At 43.8% G+C, this 19,057-nt stretch overlaps 2 protein-coding genes across 4 annotated transcripts in view; one reads left to right on the forward strand and one right to left on the reverse strand.

Annotated features, from left to right (window-relative positions):
- The window catches only part of LOC135398939 (tRNA (guanine(6)-N2)-methyltransferase THUMP3-like), a 283,535-nt gene that overhangs the window by 223,135 nt on the left and 41,343 nt on the right, over positions 1-19,057 (forward strand). The window lies entirely within an intron of this gene.
- Positions 1-19,057, reverse strand: part of LOC135398938 (calcium-dependent secretion activator-like) — a 58,551-nt gene that overhangs the window by 22,043 nt on the left and 17,451 nt on the right. The window contains exons 9-21 of one of the 3 annotated variants that reach the window (XM_064630510.1): positions 18,769-18,908; positions 18,618-18,684; positions 17,720-17,828; positions 17,451-17,642; positions 15,657-15,793; positions 14,409-14,596; positions 7,851-7,898; positions 6,326-6,427; positions 3,586-3,649; positions 2,799-2,922; positions 1,562-1,591; positions 1,439-1,450; positions 162-271 (exon numbers count right to left, since the gene is read on the reverse strand). In XM_064630510.1, the coding sequence (XP_064486580.1) occupies positions 162-271; positions 1,439-1,450; positions 1,562-1,591; positions 2,799-2,922; positions 3,586-3,649; positions 6,326-6,427; positions 7,851-7,898; positions 14,409-14,596; positions 15,657-15,793; positions 17,451-17,642; positions 17,720-17,828; positions 18,618-18,684; positions 18,769-18,908 (1,323 nt within the window). Of the gene's footprint in view, positions 1-161; positions 272-1,438; positions 1,451-1,561; positions 1,592-2,798; positions 2,923-3,585; positions 3,650-6,325; positions 6,428-7,850; positions 7,899-10,348; positions 10,385-14,408; positions 14,597-15,656; positions 15,794-17,450; positions 17,643-17,719; positions 17,829-18,617; positions 18,685-18,768; positions 18,909-19,057 lie in introns of all 3 variants that reach the window. The other 2 variants (XM_064630512.1, XM_064630511.1) reach the window with 2 other exon arrangements.

Consider the following 19,057-nt stretch of genomic DNA (forward strand, 5'->3'; position numbering starts at 1 on the left):
TGGGCGCATTTAAGCACATACACGTAATGCAGTCTACTTTCGAAGGGTCACGTGCAGGTGTTGAAAGAGTGTGTAATACACGGAAGCAGACACAGAAGTGTGTACTGTGAGAAATGAGAAAGTGTGATTAACGGTGAGCTGTGCAAGGCTCGTGAGCTCACCTCGGAGTAGTGCTCGTTGTTCTGTTGGAGCAGGTCGACGCACAGTTCAGCCAGATGAATCAGCCCTTCCAGCTTCTTGCTGGGTGCCAGCATCGGGTCCAGAGTTGAGTCTACAACAGTAAATGTGCTATCTATTGCATCGGTCACTTGGTACCTTCCAAAAACCTTGCTAAAGACACAGTCGAATTTTTTTAAAAAGTGCGGCAACTGTTGTGGCTTGGCACGCCATGTGCCATCTGGTTGCAGGGGACAGATCCAAAATTTGCCAATTAACAAAAAGCATTATATAATTAGCTGAACCCAAGAGACTAAGCGAAATGCAACCGACGGGACCAATGTGCACTTTATTCAATGTATTTACCATTGATGGCCACTAACTACTTCTACAGTAGTTTAACTATAACTACTAACTACTTCATGATGGAGTAGTTTAACTTGTAGTTCAACTACTTTTCAGGGGAGGTAGTTAAAACTACTTCTGTAACTACTGCAATGTATTTTAACTCCATCTATAACTACTTACTAACGTTGTCCATCAACACCAATCTCATTCTTTAGTGTTCTCAGACACCTACATATGAATCACAAGCAGCGATAAAAGTGAAGCTTTAGTACACATGCACGGCACAATTGCTCTGCACATCCGTTCTCATCAAACAAGTAGCTCAAGGTAAAAGTCGGAAGTACGATCGTGCCGTAAAGCTTGCGGCAAAATCGGAAGTAGTTGGCGCCTGCAGTAACCTAACTACTGTAGTTAACAACTTGAAATAGTAGTTTAACTAGTAGTTGCCACTACATTTCTGCAAGTAGTTGATAACTACTTTTAAACTACAATCAGGTAGTTTAACTACATGTAGTTAACTACTGGCCACCACTGGTATTTACAACAGCACAAAATATCTTCTAGCATCCTGGAAAAATACAGAAAAATTCTAGCCTCCTAGTACTACTGAAACAAGTCTTACAGACTAAAATCGATGTGTGCTGCACAAGAAGTTCTGATTAGCAGTTTTTTGTTTACATTAGCAAGGCTTTGCCCTTTAGAGTCCCTTTTCCTACACATTTTGGTGGGAAAAGTATGTTTTCGTTTTTGCTGTAAAGCTTTGTTTTCTTCTTCTTCTCTGGCGACGCGGTGACTTGACGCAGGTGGTATAAGCTTCATAAATTACCTGCTTGCATATGATGTACACACCCTATCTAAACACATGTGCACATGCTACAAAACGACATTCTTTCATGTCAAACTGCACAACATGCTAATACTGACGCAAACTTACGATATTCCTGGTCTGCAGAAAATGACACAAAACAGTTACATTAGACGACCACATTTGTTTGGAGTAGTAGTTTTGCAATTACTCGATCGTGCCATATATATAACAAAGGTTAAATTTGCACACCTTGCATGTCAGGCTCAGCCTGATTGTGTCCTGAGACAGACATTGAAATTGGGAGAGAGAGAGAAAAATTATAACACTTGTCTCGTAATTTGTGAGGAATGCTTTAGACAGGCTGTCCGTCATAAAACAAGTTTTTTGTAACGACTGATTCACATGTAGGGTTGCCACCTTTCGTAGTGAAAAATACCGGCCGAGGGAGGAGGCGGAATAGAGGGAAAGGGGGAAAGATTGGCAGGAGAGTGGGTGAGGGGTGGACAAGTACAGGGAGAGAGGAAAGAGCGTGCGTGCTTGCTCAACGCTGATAATAACAATGAATAATCACTTGTGAATCGTTTTCTCCGGAAACTTGACACTGTTTTTTCACGTTCTAATTATAATAATAATAAATAATTAAGAAAACTAGTGGTAGCTGCAGAGTTGGGTCTGTGCTCCAGGTTTATTGAAGTTGTAGGGGAATGTTGAAGGGAAAACCCTGCCAAAGCCCCCCATGAGAGATCTTGAGCCACAAATACCGGCAAAAGGCTGCCGGTATCACCTTCCTACCGGCAAGCGACAGAGCGAGCAAATTATACCGGCGGTGCCGGTATAATACCGGCCTGGTGGCAACCCTATTCACATGGTGCCGTTCTGCACACGTTGGACACATATGAAACGTTATCAGTTGCGGAACGGAAGTTACTGAAAAAAAAGTATACGAGTTACTGCCCAAGACCAAAGGAAGGAAGAGGGGGAGTTGGTGATAGTTCATGTCGCTTCAATGCAGCACTGAGACGGGACGAAGGGCGGTTAAAACAAGGAGACAAACGTATCTGCAAACTCACAACTGACAGGAATTTATTTGCGCAGACAAATTTAAACAATCACGAAGGAAAATAGGTGGCGCCCTTTTCTGTATTCACAGAAAAGGGACACATTGTATCAGTGCCCCGTCCCTTGCGTTGATGACCTAGAAAAAAAGAGTTTCTAAACGTAGAGTGTGGGGTTGACCTTGCGGGCCCACGTGGACCACACTAGGGGCATAGATTCTTGTGTAGCTAGTGCGCCACCTATTTTCCTTCGTGATTGTTTAAATTTGTCTGCGTAAATAAATTCCTGTCAGTTGTGAGTTTGCAGATACGTTTGTCTCCTTGTTTTAACCGCCCTTCGTCCCGTCTCAGGGCTGCATTGAAGCGACATGAACTGCCCAAGACTGCATGGACATGCCACGGCTGTTTAAAGACAGTGTTGCCGAGCGTACCCTCTAGCTTGGCCTGCTCCGAGATGCGGGTGTAGTTGACGAGGGCCGCGTTCTCCAGACACTTCTTAATGATGCCGCGCACCTCCTCGGGCAGTGCGGGAGTCATCACGTCCTTCATCAACACCTAGATGAGACGACGTAAATTTTGTAAACACTCGGGTTGACATCGTGACTGTGCGGTAAAGAAACCCCGTTTCCGAACTGAAACATAATATAGCTCAAATTTAATAGTTCGGAGCAAGCACCCTCATTCCGTTCCAGAACGCTAATTACCGTATTTACTTGCATAATTTGCGCACTTTTTCTCCCCCAATCGTTAAGATTTTCAAACGATGCAAAATTCCAAAATTCTAGTATGCCTGTCATATAGGCTCTCGGTAGAGCCGATATTGACGTTATCACTGCATTGCGCAAGTGCGAAAGAAGTACCGAAATACCACGCAACCGCTGAGACGGTCGGGAGGTATAATGCCGCAAAAATCTGGTGTTATTTCAGGGGCTGTAAAGAAGGGTAAAATCTGGCAATATCTGGTGGAAAAGCAATTGTTGGGTGAAGAAAAAAAAGAAAAAAAAACGGAGTGCTTCTTGCGTATGAGATGCAGAACATAGTGCCCTCTAGTGATTGGTGGCACTTTGCCAAGCTAGTTTTCGGGTTTTTCCGGTTTTTACGCCGAGTGACGATGATGTAAATTGGGGGGTAAAAACGGGTTTTATCCCAAAACACAGGGCCCTATGCATGCTCATGCTCATGCTCAAGAAAACCGTCGAATACTCATATCATACATACCCTCTCCAGCAAAGACAATGTTGCCTTTAGAGCTCCTTCAGGTCTTCCAAACGGGAAACAGTACCTGTAACATTACACATTGTGCAAGTCTTAACTGCTCTATAGTGTGGGCAAGTGGGCCAGTAGACCAGCAAGTCACATTGCAAGGTCTGTCTTTGAAAACAAGATTGCTCATATTGAAACCACCTTTGTGGTTTCACCAAAAGTGACCTTGCTTGACTGTGTGATGACTAACTGTGTGATGACCACGACTTATTAGATTATAGCGACCATGTCATACGGACCCCTTCCCAGCGCCGCATTTGGAGGCTAGCGGTGGCGCTACTTGTCGGCCCGGTTATTGCTTCCTCAATTTCTACAGTACCCTGTACTTTAGCTTACCTTAGTATTTTTGTACAAGCGGTGGATGTCCCACAAAAGATGCTTCCTTCTAAAGTTGATTATCATCATCATTCTACACGTCTCCATAGGAACTGTTGTTGTCGTCTGCTACGCTAATCGTGCGTCTGCTTCTGCGCGTTCAAAATTCAAATTTCCATCGTCCAATCATGATGCAAATCTCGCGGGACGATGAGTAGCGCTCATAGCAGATCGCGCGGACGGGCTCCTCATTGGGTTTGCCTAATTATGACATGGTCGCTATAATCTAGTAGGTCATGGTGATGAAGCTGCGGTCTCAATGTGAAATATAAGTCTTCCAACTGGCATGCTGCAGTCAGTCATATTTCTATCACTAAGTGTATTACAGTAAAACCCGCAGATAGCGATATCGCGTATAACGATATCCCTCGTAAAACGATGGTTCATGATTTTACCGTCAAAATATACATTGTTTCTATGGGGAAACGACCAGCGTATAGCGATGGAGACCGCAGTTCCGAGTACTCGTATAACGATGTTGGACGCGGCGATTTTCGCCGCGATAAGGTACAGTAGAATCTCGATGATACGAATCTCACGAGGTAGCGGAAAAAAATTCGTATCACCCGAAATTCACATCAAAGGAATTAAACCAAAATAAAAATTGAGGCAAGAAAATAGACAGCGACTGTTCATTTTACAATACTGTCAGTGAACGAGGTAGGTGGTAACGCTTTTGTGCCTCCGTATTTGGCCAATGCTGCTCAAATTCGCGAGATGATTCGAAAGGCCTAGCACGTGCTTTCCACCTGCGAGTCGCGCGACAGTGTTCTAAAGCGAGCTTCTCCTAAAGCACGCAAGAGTTAGGTGAAGCCGACTTGCGGAATGGTGACGTGTTGTGTTGTCAGAAGTTGTCCTGCTGTGTTCCCTGGCTCCCTCCACGAGTTCTGATCGCTGTTTTCCCAAGCCAGTGCGATGTCACACAGCTTCGCGTTTCTTAAGCACCAGTTTCTTTTTCTTTTGCTACACGCGGCGTGCCGCGCGACTTTTCGGGGACGCGCTATATAGGTCAGCCCCTCGTTTGACGATGTACACTGTATAACGATGGAATTCGCGATTACAGTCAATATCGTTATACGCGGGTTTCACTCTACTGGTCGTGACATACAGTAAAATCTCGATGATACGAATTTCGGGATAATACGAATTATTTTCCGGTCCTGGCCGGAATGCCTATTCTTCCCATGTATTACAGTTCAGATGATACGAACGCGTTATCTTGCCTTTGCGGATGATACGCACAAGCCGAGGAGGCGCCAGTCATGCTCCACCTCCTATTGCGGATGGAGGGAGATCCTCACTACAAACTCCCTTACATTATGTCATGCAATGCAAGCAATGACTCTCCTTTTGGTGGTGGAGGAGATAAGATCAAAGCGATTAGGCGGCCCTGAACCACATCGCCTTATCTCTGTTTTGATCTTTTTACACCCCTCGCAACGATAAACCGTGAAGCTATGCGACGTCGCACTGGTTTAGGAAAAGAGTGACCAGAACACGCGAAGGGAACATATCGGCACGACTTCTGGCAACATGAGGCGTCACCATTCTGCAAGTCGGCTTCACCTAACGCTCGCGTGCTTTAGGAGAAGCTCGCTTTACGACACTGTCGCGCGACTCGCGGGTGGTAAGCACGTGCTGGGCCTTATCTCGCGAATTTCGGCGGCATTGGCCAAAAACGAAGACGCCAAAGCGTTACGACCGACCTCTTTCACAGGGAGCAATGGAAAGTGAACGGTCACTGTCTATTTTCTTGCCTCCATTTTTATATTTGGTTTAGTTCTTTTAATACGAATTTCGGATGATACAAATATTTTGCGTCGTCCCGAGAGGTTCTACTGTATAAAGTGTCGTCACAAATGTGACAGGCACGAAAACAACAGAAACTTCTAAACAATCTTTGTGTGCACCAAGAAAGCTAGGAACGGATGAGCATTTCCTCAACGTCCGAGTCGCCGTCATCCTGCAAGGATATTTGTTTACTACCTTGTTCTTCACTGTGATAAACTTGATATCTTTTTATTACGTATCCTGTATTATGTATTTGAAAACGATTGCCACGCAAAATTTCATGCAAAAGTCATAAGGCTACAAATAAAAAATGGCTACACTTATGAAAAAAAAAAAAAAAACATTAGCACGCACAACACAGTTGAAGCTGTCATGTTTATTGTGAAATGTTGTCAGTTCCCCAACAATTTAGAGGAATTCAATTGTTAGACACAAGCAGGTACCGCCAACATATGTCAAAGAAATGAAGGTCTCAAGGTCACGACACACTTTGTGTTTGCTGCCTGAGAGAGGAAGATGTTTCACCCACCGAAAATGTGTTATCTGATGTTCCAGCAGAATCCTCAATCTTTCTTTGATTTGGGCGAACATGTCCTTTTCTTCTACAGTAACGGTTCCTATGCCGTCGGGTCTGTGGTGGAGACACAAAGAACAGAGCAATATAGTGGTTATGGCATTCTGCTTTTCAAGGAAGTCACACTTTCAAGACCTACAGGCAACTCATGTTGCTTTTTGCATCAGACAGTTTTCGTAGTTATGGACCAAGGGGAAAAAAAATAAATAAATAAGTGAAAAACAAAAGGATTGGCATGACAATACAGCTACGGCAGCTCAATTTTTACTCAAATAAACATCTACACCTAAATTTCTATAATTACTTTATGCTTTGATAGTTAAGGTTCTTTTTGAAGGTAAAACATAACCCTGCAAAAAATGAGATGCAGCACCATCCTGCTTATAAGTACAATTTGAAAATTTACAGCAAAATGTAAGAAATATTAACAAAAAGAAAAGTAGCAGAGCTTTCGTTTACGGTCAAGTTTCTTTTCCCTGTAATTGTTTAAAATATCTACTCTTAAGGAAAGCAAGTATCAGAAACAAAGGAGGCAAATAACTAAGATTGACATTTTAAGATACCCTTTCCCAATGGCAGAGCATGCTCATGCACATTCCCTACACACATGGTAAGCATGCTCTTCGCATGCAGTTAACCTAAGGTGACACTCAGAGAGGATACATCTAGCATCTAAGCAGCAAATTAGGCTTAAGAATGAGGAATATTCCAGAAAAATAGGCCCCCATCCTGTCCTACAAACATTATATTTCAAAAGAAGACTGGTATTAAATGTTGTATAGCTTAGCTACAAACTTGTTTTGGGAAACACGCGAGTCAGCCTACAGCTATGACACACATCATGAGGCTACTGACAACTTCCTTAGTGAGCTAGTTGTCGTATTTATGTGGTTATTATTGCATGCTGCTGGATTACATAATTCACTCAACTTCTTTTTGTAACACAGCCCCCTTATCGCTGCGAGGATGCTTGTCTAACTTCAGTGCAGACAGCATTGACAAATAGTAGTAGAATGCAACTAATGCCTAACTTGTGCAAATCCACCACAGTTTTTGTACTTATACACATGCAGAGGAATGATAAGCTATGTGGATACTATAAAATACTCCATGTACTTCCCTAAATTTCCTAAAGACCCTGTAACGTCAAGTGCTATACCTTCTATGCGAGCTATTGTGGCTGCTATGCCCCCGATAAGAGTTTTATGAAAACGTATTACACTTCAAGACAACCCAACTATATGTGCCTGCCCGTGTTGAAATATATATATGTATTCCGAGGCTTCCGTACCCAGGTGCACAGTGTTGCCGATGTCATGTTGCAGCCTTCTGCCAACTTGACTGTGCCGCACAGCACTCACCGAGCAACAGTGGTAACTATCTCCTACAAACTACTACAGTTTGCTCCTGCAGTGCATTGTCTGTGTGCACGTTTATGTGCAGGAGTGGCCATTTTGTTGTGGATTGTTGCAAAACTTACTTGAACTCGTCGGGGCTAACGTTTTCTTGAGGTAACAATGGTGCTTGCCTAAAGGGTTCAACAGAGATAGGCACTGCCATTCAGCTACAAAAGGAGGCATTGCTCACGATGAATCTATCTTTGGTGCTGGCAACTAGCTATATGACGTGCATCAAGATGCTGGAGGTTTCAAAAGACTGAAAAACGTTTCATGTCAACTGTGCACACTTTTTTGCGCAGGTCACACGTTGACACATTTACGTTGACACATCTACAGCGAGCGGGAAGGGCTCTGCGAGTTTTCTCTGAATTACGTAACTTTTCGTACACATAATCAGTTTTCTGTTAAAAATGACCAGGAGGAGTATGGTGGAACTTTTGCAACTTTAAAGGCAACAACAAACTAGTGGAGCTGAAGCTGAACAAATTCAGCATTCATTCGCTAAATTTATTTTTTCAGATATGATGATTTTGACCTGGAAGGACTCACTACTGATTACAAGATTTTCTTTGTTCTATGTTCATTTTTACCAATTGCATAATATACCCACAGTGCTGGACAAAAGTTTACGGAACATCTACGGAACACGCATTCCTTCCTCAGAGTGACACTCTAGCAGTGAATGGTAACGTACGGACTTGCAAACTGGTGACTGAGTTACCTAGGCACACATCAGTAAGTCCGTACGGTCACATTCTCAGCTTCCACGACACTCTGAGGAAGGAATGTTCCAGAGAGTGTTCCGTAAACTTTTTGTCCAGCTCTGCACAACTTAGACTAACCACAGTTATATCAGCTGTGTGGGAGCAACAGCTTGAAGGCAGCGTAAGCGATATGTGAACCAAAATTTTCCGCATTAACATTCAAACTGCCTAATCCTACCATGCAATTAATAAACCTCAATAGGAAAAATTATGCAAACATTATAAGGAGGAAGACAAGGAGCCCAATGGAGCTCAAATATTGCCACAATTCATCAGACGAGGTTAATCACGTAGATAAGTAAGTTAAGTAAATAAAAAAAAAAAAAATGGAGAAAGAGATTAATCAACGTAGTTCTCGTTGCACATAAACGCCCTCGTAAGGACTCTGTTCTCATTGTAACCGTGCTGTTACACAACGTAACACGTTTAATATTGTTACGTTAATTGTAGCAGAATTAATGCTCCAAATGATAAAGCCGCAGCCAGCCTGGAAACGTTGCGTAAACATGTTATCCAGTCTCGTCACCGCATTTGGATACACATGTGCCTTCGAACAAACTGACCATATCAGAGTATCTTGCCGGCCTTCAAATCAATAAGGTGTGCCTACACAACAACTCAAAATTAAAGGTCATGCCAAAAACAAGCATGGCTATAGGCAATGATGCAACACATGCACAGCATTTACCGATGCATAAACGCTTCAAGGAGTCTACCAATGTGTTTGCAGCTTTGTCAACGATTTCCTCGAAAATTTGAAACATTTTACGCCATATTTTCTAGCTGTTGAGTCTCCACCCTATGCACTTGGTGGGCATGCTTTGTAAAAGGCATTGCAAGACAAGTTAGCAGAGTAGCCCTCTCTTTTACCTTTTTATGCTTTACTTGCTTCAATGAAGAAAAAACTACTTGGCAATAGCCGGACGGACATTTGACCTTGATAGATCTTCCAGGTGTGCAAATTAGCAGTTCTGTATAAAGTGCTCAATTTATCGATACTCCTGCTTTTCTGCTATGGCAATGCACATATTAGCTACTCTGTTCTCTTCTGGCGATCCCGAATTTGCCTCGTAAATGTGGGAGCAAAGATTTTTTTTGTGTGCCCCCCCCCCCCCCCCCCCCCCCCCCCCTCCCAAAAAAAAAGAAATTCTAGCCACACCCTTGGATTGGACACCCTAACCGCATTGCTGCGTTGCACCTCTTTGGAAGAAAAGGGAAAGCGTGAATTGTGGTTACATTCGCGCTTGAATCACGAATGACACAACGGACCAATTCCGCTTGTTTTATATATATTGCTATCAAGGTATAATTGCATTTTTCATTCCGCGCTGAGAAATTTTTGCGCTTTAGTGCCCCTTTAATGCCGAACTCACTGATTGGAAACCTGTTAGCGTGACCCTCCAGAATGTTTCCGCATTCCCCTAGCAGTACATTCCTATGCCCGCGATATATTCCAAAGCGTGATTCTGCTGGTGTCCACAGAAGCGTAGCCACTCTGTAGCCCGTCGATCATTCCACGACGCTCTGCGGAGCAGCAGAAGAGCAGGAGTTCTCGTGCTTGTTTTAAAATCTATGCATAACGAAAGTACGACTTTTGGAGTATTTTCGAACCTATGCATTTTGGAAGGACTGTTAATTATCTTTCGTACCGTAAGAGCTGTACACTTTCTTCTGTGAACCGAGTAGGGCTAGTAGACAACAAACTGGCAAAGGCTCATGCACGAAAGAAAGGCAAAGACAGGCATCGGAGCAGTTTAGAAGAAGACAGAGAGAGAAAGAGAGAGAGACATCATGGGGACAACCAGGAAACGTACCTCACATCGGTTACGACCAGGCCTGGCGGGGCGATACTTTAGTGCAACAATGTGAAGGTATGGTCAGTCGTGAAGCTCATGTTTTATGCCGCAACACTGCATCAGCGTACACTACCCGCATCCCCCATGTGGAGCCATGTCCCGTTTATCTAAACTTCGTTTACCCGACCGTCCGGGGGCCTTTGGAGTACGGAGAGGTCTTCCCCATATTTTGTATCGTTAAGGTGTCGGGGGATTCCCTTTGACATGAGCTCCAAAATATGTAGCGGCAACCTGAGCAAGTATATGTTCGTCGAGGCCCAGTTTTAAAATTTCTGAAAGTGATACGCTATCTTTTCAATTGACTTTTCCAAATTCGTCACGGTTGTAGTATGTTGATCAAATTTCAATGGCGATGGCATACTGATATGTGATAACTATAGAGCCTGAAGTTTTCGGGAAATTTTTTTTTGTTCCAAATTGGGGGGGTTTAAAAATTGGGAAAATGAACGGGCGCTCTAAATTCGTGCGAATTCGGGCGGGGAAACTACCACTATGCAAAATTCGGGGAGAAATCGGGCTCTATTACTCAAACGAATTGTACTGGTTTGGTATGGACGGTAATGTAATTGGGTTTGCTGCCAAACAAGATTGAGTGCGTTCCTACAGATGTTTGAGTGAGGGCAATTAATTTGCCAGGTAAGGATCGGGTTTTACCCCAAAGTGGCAACCTTCAATTCAGGGTGCAAATTCAGGGAAGAATTGGGATAAGCCCTAGAACTTCAGGCTCTAGTGATAACATGGAAATATTTTATTTCTGATGTCCATGCGCGTGCGTTGTCATTATAATACAAAAGTAGCCCTGAAATTTGTCTGCTGTACAGTATGTGACCTTTGCCCTACCTCTGCCAACACAGTGGAGATTGTTTACTGTCTGTATGTGAGTCATAGTAAAGATGACTAAGCATCTTGCAACCTCCATTCACTCAAGCCCTTAAAAATGACTCAGCTCGCCACAGAAAACAGGTGAAGAGGCTCGCCCTCAGTATGACTACAGCCACTTTTGGTGAGGTAATGACGTGACTGCCTACCTCTGGTATAGAACCACACTGAACTCGGCACATATCTGGTTGTTCAGGTGAAAAAGGTTATTAAAACTTCACCACACAGCACGCTGAAGGTCAACCATTGCACAGAATGATAGATTTATCACATATATCTGGTCTTAGACTATAAACAATCTCAAGTATGCAATGCATATAGTATCTTGAATTTTTACACCTTCTAAGAATTCTGGCACGGTTTCCCTTCTACGAGATGGTGCGAATTCGCTCGTGTATTTCGTTCTTAGCGAATTACATTAAATTCAGTACATGTCCGGTTGTTCACACGAAACAGATGACTACCTATATCCAGCCTCAGATTATAGACAATCTCCGTTGCACCTATCACATAAACTTTGCAACTTCCAAAGAATCTGGAATGCTTTTCCCCACTTCTACGAGATATAGTACAAATTATCTCGTGTACTTCACTCTCTCTCGGTTGTCTGAATAGTTTCTAAACGCCTTCGGCGTAAGTACTACGAGCAAAGCTGTCTGGATAAACGAGACATGGCTGCGTTTACCCCAACACCGTTTCTCATGTGTGTGTGTTCAAAGTGTCGCAAAAGATGATTCATCTATCATCACCATTTGGACATTGTAAAACCTTGTTTTGGGCAAACAAAGAAGACAAAGGCACCGCCGCTCTACTGTACATGCATGCAGTGAGAAGCCACAAGAGCAGTTCTAATTATAATGCCTAAGGCTAACTTCTCTCGCAATAAAAGTGCTACGCAGTGGCCACTGAAACGCAAGTGTGTAAAGCTGTGTGGAAAAAAAAAAAAAAAAAAAAAAGCTGCAGCAAAAGATGGTTTGCAGCATCATAGGTGTCAGAACATGGCACATGAAAGAGCTGGCACCCAAAGTTGGTGGTCATTTTCCTCTAACTACATGGTCTTGTAATGTGTCGTCTGCACATTCTGAGGCACACCTCTCAGCAAAACAGTATGAAGGGGCAGTTGCATTGCGCAGTCAAGTTTGAACCTTGCACCTAAACGAATACGTGGCGGAAACATTACTGCATTCTTAACCGCTGTCATCCCCTGCTGTTACGGTGCAAGGCGTTCACAGGCCGACACCGACGAGAAAAACAAAAAAAAGCCTTCCTGAAACAACTAACCTGCCGCAGAAAAAGTGCAGCGATAGTTAGCTGACCATCTTTCCTTCAAAAAATGGGGGACAAAAAAAAAAAAAAGGAAGCAACGGGGCCCCTAAAAAATGGGAACAGTCCCATAGAGGGGAAAAAAAGGCAGGAGTGGCAAGAGGTATAGAGGATATGCCACCAGACGCAGCTGAGAGTGGTAGTGGAGGGGACAAGAGAGCGAGCGGGTGGACACGACGTAAGAAACCCCACACACGGTCACTCGGAGGATAGAGACGTTTAGATTGGGACATGCACAGCGGTCCCAGGCAGCACAGCATGTTGGTCCAGTATTGGTCCAATATTGGTCCAATGTTGGTCCAATGTTGGTCCAACGTTGGTCCAACGTTGGTCCAATCTTGGTCCAATATTGGGCCAAGATGTTGTGCTGCTTGGGGTTGGCGGCGCCGCAGCACCAACGGTAGTATAGTATGACTATGTAGGCACTACATGGCCGCACAAAAAGATGGCACAAGTATGTAAATGGAAATTCAAATCGTAATTAACGTGGAGTGGCTACATACATATGGCACTACTTCGACTTTTTTTTTTTCTGTGTCATGCTTGTACAGTGTAAGAAGATCAAGATTAATTGTGTCCGTACTTTGTTGATCATCTCTACATTCATGTGCCGTATTTTGTGTGCAGCATTCTCATACAGAGTAAATTCAATCAAAACAGATTTTTCAGTTTCCACCACCAACATCAAGTTTTACAAACTTCAACTGAATTACACTTGAGTTGAAATTTGTCCCCAAAGGGATGTCATTTATTTTTTTTACGGATAGGGATAGAAAACTGTAATGGACCACGATTATCCAAACAGAAGGGGTTGATAAAACCTCTATTGACAATAATTCCAATAGTACCGTATTTGCTCACGTATAGCCCGTACCATCAAGTCAGCCTCTCAAAAGGAAAGAATACCCACACAAAACTTTCTATGCTGTATACTACATGTACTATTCTACATCTCTATCTACATCCTGAATGCTGTAGCAGACTGATTTTTCGGACTCTGACTTTTCGGACTCTGACTTTTCGGACTCTGACTTTTCGGACTCTGACTTTTCGGACTCTGACTTTTCGGACTCTGACTTTTCGGACTCGGACCAGATTGAAATTCGAAAGCCCGATTTTCCAGACAAAGAGGCAACACGACTCTTTTCGGCACTATGGTTGCAACTTCGAAACCACCATTGTGCGCTTGGATTGGATTGGCAATTGGAATCCTAGGCGAGACTGCTCAAAAAACTTCCGAGCCGTACCGATAGGTGGCGCCACGGCAGCAGCGAGCACAAGCGGGCAAGCACGCGCCATGGCTATCGGTGTTGGAACAGCTTGCTGCAAAGTTAACTTTGATCCGGCAACGGCTGGCGGAACAGTTGGAGAGCCACCTTATCGGCGCTAAGTAGAACTATGGGGAGAGGGTTGTGAGCTATCCCACTCATGTGAGGAGGAGGAGGAGGAGGAGGCTTCTCGACAAACAAGCACGATTGGGATAGCCCACAATGCTCTCTGCCTTAGTTCTACTTAGCGCCGTAGGCTGGTCTCTCCAACTGCTCCGCCAGCCATTGCCGTGTTAAAGTTAACGTTGCAGCAAGTTGTACTTTTGGGAGTCTGGACGCTAGTTCAAACTAGCTAGTTTAGCTTTAGGCTAGTTTAACAGGTTTAACCCTAAAACACAGGGCTCTAATTACGGTTGAAGTAAACGCCAACGTGGTTCAGCCCTTTTTGCATTGTCTGAATTGTTACAGTGGATCTGGAGGTAATGGTTTGCAGACGGTCAGGTTTTCTGAGCATGGCAGCAGACTATAGGGGCAGGAAAGGGACATACCTGTTTCCATGCACGTGTGATGAGCAGAAGGCAAAGCTGTAGTGGATGAGCGTGGGGTCAATCATGACGCCTTTCTCGGCCCTGTCCAGCAGGTCATTGAGGTAGCACAGGTGACGAAAACAGGAGCGCACGCAGTAGCGCGCCGTGTATTCATCCAGCACAAACAACTGTCCTGGGCTGAACCAACCCTGAAAGCAAACATCGTCAGTTCCTCCAAAAAAAAAAAGAAGGAAAAAAAAAAAAAAGACTAAATTAAGTTTTCAATTTTACATAGGACAGACAGCATTTTGGACGTGAACACTCCTGTATGCATGTCCTTGTACATCATCCCTTCAGGACTGATTTTTTAATTAATTCGCTCATGTATGTAATTTGCCCTTCATGTATGCTTTTCTGTTCTCCTCACGCTCAAGGAATATATGTTGCTTACAAGTCCGTATGCAGTTTGTGCAAGGTAACAAATACTATACATAAAAAAATGCAATTTTGTGCTTGGGCATACAAGCACAGGAGCACAATGTACTTCGAACAGTATAGCTGATGATTAGAGCCCGACGTTTTAGGGTTTTACGTGATTCTTCCCCCCAGTTTGCATCCCGAATTGGAGGTTGCCCTTTAGGGTGAAACCCGATGTTTACCCGGCAAATTGCCCTCACGGAGACATCGGTAGGAATGCACACTAACTTGTTTGGCAGCAAACGTAGTTACATCACCGTTTGTACTAAGCCAGTACAGTTAGCATGAGCAACTGAGCCTGACTGCTCCCCGAATTTAGCGTACTGGATGTTTTCCCACCCGAATTTGCACATGTTTATTTACCCGATTTTTATCCCCCCCCCCCTCAAATTTAGAAGAAAATATTTCCCGAAAACTTCAGGCTCTACTGATGATCCTTTGAGAGTAAAGCGCAAATATTTTAATTTCATGAAAAAATTAAAACGAAATTTGAAAAATGAAATCAGAATGAAATTTTTGTGGACGTTATTCTCTCGTGTGGGTTATGCCATGTTACAAATGCAAGTTCAATCCTGTAAAATGTAAGTCAAATTGAAAGGGATCAGTAATTTTCAAATTTCAACACATTACAGCAAGGCATGCATCTTAAAAAAGAATTACACAAGGTGTTAAAAGTACGCTGCTGATATGTTCCATAAGCGCGGAAGGCGAAGTGTGTGTCTGTTCCTTATAGCCAACAGGACATGCTTGTATAGTGGTAGAATAGAAACCATAGGTGTTATGTTGACGCACCAGAGAACAGTAAGGGTCGTTGAGACGATAATCAAGCGAAAGTGTCTGCAACATGCGGAACAAGCCGTGGTGGTCGAAACGATTTGGGTCAGCGGAGATGAACTCGTCCATGCCATGTTTCCGTGCTCGTTCTGTGTCTGTGGGCGGTTAGTAGGTGAGGAGGAGAGAACATGCCAGAAGCTGTTAGTAGCACTGGGCAAGGGTTAGTCGTCACTGTTCAAGAGAAGGTACTATACATAGGGCCCTGTGTTTTAATTTTTTAAATTTTTTTAGGGTAAAACCCGTTTTTACCCGGTTTGCACCACTGTCACTTATGGTAACCCCCTCCCCCCCAAAAAAAATTAAATGTGAGAAACGCCTTTTTTGTTTTCGACCCGATAATCTGCTTTCCCACCCAATGTCACCTGATTTTATCCTGTTTCATTGCTCCTGAAATTAAATCAAATTTTTACCAAAAATTTCTTTAAATTAATTTTTAAAAATTAAATTAAATTCTTAATTTTTCAATTTTTTAAATAAAAACAACATAAAACCCGAAAACATAGGGCACTAGGTGTACAAAGCAGGGAGCCATTAGAGGATTTCACATGCAGCATTGAAGCAACAATAACTCTCCCTCTTAAAATGGACGAGGACTTAGACATAGTTTTTATCAAGTGCAAGAAAGATGCAATATCTGTTGCACTGAACGGTCTATCTGCACTTGCGCAGTTCTTTGACCATTCTTTATTGCTAGCATATATGCCACACAAAATGCTACGTGAATAAATCGGGCCACTATGAATAGGGCCAGACTTTTTTTGGGTTGTATTTTTCAGCAACATCAGAGGGGGTAAATATCGGGCTATATTAAGCTTCAATAATTTGGGTGTAGTCGGGCTGAACTGAACCTGATTCAACCCAATTCAGGTCGGATCGGATCGAACCAGGAATAAATCTTCGGTTTCCTCCGCATGATACACAGGACACACCAGTAGACACAGAGTATTGATACATCTAGTCCATACATTCTTCGGCTTCAGATACCCCTGGTCCTGATCAGTTTGGGGGGAAATATCGGGTTAAGCCCCGTTTTGGCTGATTTGAATTAGGGGGTAAATATCGGGCGTAATTGGGTATAACCTTAAAAAGCCAGGCCCTAATTATGAATAGGGCCTAACTTTTTAGGGTTAAACCCGTATCCACCCGATATTTACCCCCCGAACGAAATCTGTAAAATTCGGGTTTAACCCGAATCTACCCGAAGACATCCAGGTCGCGTGGCACACTCATAAGCGTGCATTAAAATAAAGTTTGATAACATTGCTAAACATTAGTTCCATGTTAAGACAAATTTTTATTAAACAAAAAAAAATCGCCCGAATTCCTGACGACAGAATATGCCGTAACGGGATTTATCCCGAATACACCCGAATTTTCAAATGAAAAATATCACCCGATATTTACCCCCCGAATTTGGCCAAAAATAAAACCCGAAAAAGCCAGGCCCTAATTATGAAGCACCAAAACGGGAAAAAATAAATAAATAAATAAAAGGTGGTGGTGCTACTATGGTCGCTAGAAAACTGGCTAGTCCACCGTGTGTGGCCAGCAGCAGCGACTGCTCCGGAACGGCAGAGTGTAGGAGCACTCGAAGCAGTCGCACGCTGACTGCCTCCAGCGCCACCACACTCTTGCAGACGTCAGGAGCAGACGATACCCATAACAACGGCACTCAGACTGTCCACAGCGCCACCTGCGGCGGCCGGACGGCAGACTAGCCAGTTCTCCAGGGACCAATAGTGTCACTGTTACCTCCTTGCATACGAGAGATGGTAGAGTTTTTGCTGGCCAGAGGTTGAACAAGGGGGGTGGGTTTGTGGGACTGTCCCGTTGCTCGGTACATGGCCATCACCCACAGGTGGCATTCATTCTCGTCGTCGCTTGCAAAGGCCACACTGTCCCCCTCCTTCACAGCATTGAAGAAGAACCGGCCGCCTTCTGCCTCTGTTGTTGACAAAAAAAACAACAGTTTTCACAACTCATCCGCACACGCTATGCGGAAATGTGCGTTGGAAAGGCACCTGGCATGGCCTCTGTGTAGTCTACGGTATAACCATCTAGCTGGAGCAGTTCTGTGGGTACTGAGGTCTTTTCTCGGAAGCTGCACATTGCAAAAGTGTACTGGGAAACCTGGGAAACACAGAAACCCACCCATCAGACTCTGACACAAACACCTTAAAGGAGTTGTCAAATGACATTTAGCGCTGCACAAAAAAACCTGCTTCATTCATCAAGCAGTCTATCAGTAGAGCCTGAAGTTTTAGGGTTTAACCTGATTTGTCCCCGAATTTGCACCCCGAATTAAAGGTTGCCTCTTTAGGGTGAAACCAGATTTTTACCCAGCAAATTGCCCTCACTGAATTGTCTGTAGCAATGCACACTAGCTTGTATAGCAGGAAACACAAATTACATCACTGTTTGTAACAAACCAGTGCAGTTTGTTAGAGTAATAGAGCCCGATTTCTCCCTAAATTTAATATATTGGAAGCTTTTCGACCCGAATTCACATGAATTTAGAGCACATTTTTATTCCCCCGATTTTTACCTCCTGTATTTAGAAAAGAATATTTCCCGAAAACTTCAGGCTCTATCTATCAGTAGCCACAACGCACAATGTCTTTGCTGTACACGGCATGGCACCGCTCTCGAGGCAGGCTCTCTACATCACAAAGTGATGTCAGTATCACTCACTCACTCTCTTACAGGCTCTCTGAAGGAGAAGGAGGAAGGATTTCTAGAGGGTATGCAGATCAAGTACCTCTCTCTCTCTCTCTCTCTCGCTATAGGTCAACTACGACGCCGTTCTCGCACGAAGTGTGTGTTACTTGTTGCACAATACGCCGTAGCCGCAAAACAAAAAAAATCTACGGAGGGGACCTTAACTGGCCCTTAAAACAAACCGAACACCACATCTCTTACCTGCACCAGGACAAAGTACCGCTTCTTCCATTTTTTCCACACCTGTTTTCCTTGAGCGTAGAGGTAACTGCAATTTTTACGGAATCGTAAGGCACGGACTGCCACTTTCAACACTGAAAAGAAAAAGTGCTGGAGTGTGCCGCGTACTTACCCGCAGTGTTTCATGTTTTGTGGCTTATCCATGCGGACGACGATCTTGATGCGCAGGTCTTGGTCGGGGGCGTTTTTTGGCACCGTCATGCGGTACCATTCGGGAGCTTTGCTGCTCAGAGGTGTGGGCCTTATTATCACCTGGTCAGGAACCAAAGTGACAATTGAAATTATAGTAGTATACAGGGATTACCAGGCCCACTATGTATTCTTTGTGTGTATCTAATGTACAGGAAACTACAGTTGCCGATCGATTTTTCGGACCCCGATTTTTCGGACACGCTCGATTA

Source organism: Ornithodoros turicata, chromosome 6, assembly GCF_037126465.1.
Source record: "Ornithodoros turicata isolate Travis chromosome 6, ASM3712646v1, whole genome shotgun sequence".
Lineage (NCBI taxonomy): Eukaryota > Metazoa > Arthropoda > Arachnida > Ixodida > Argasidae > Ornithodoros > Ornithodoros turicata.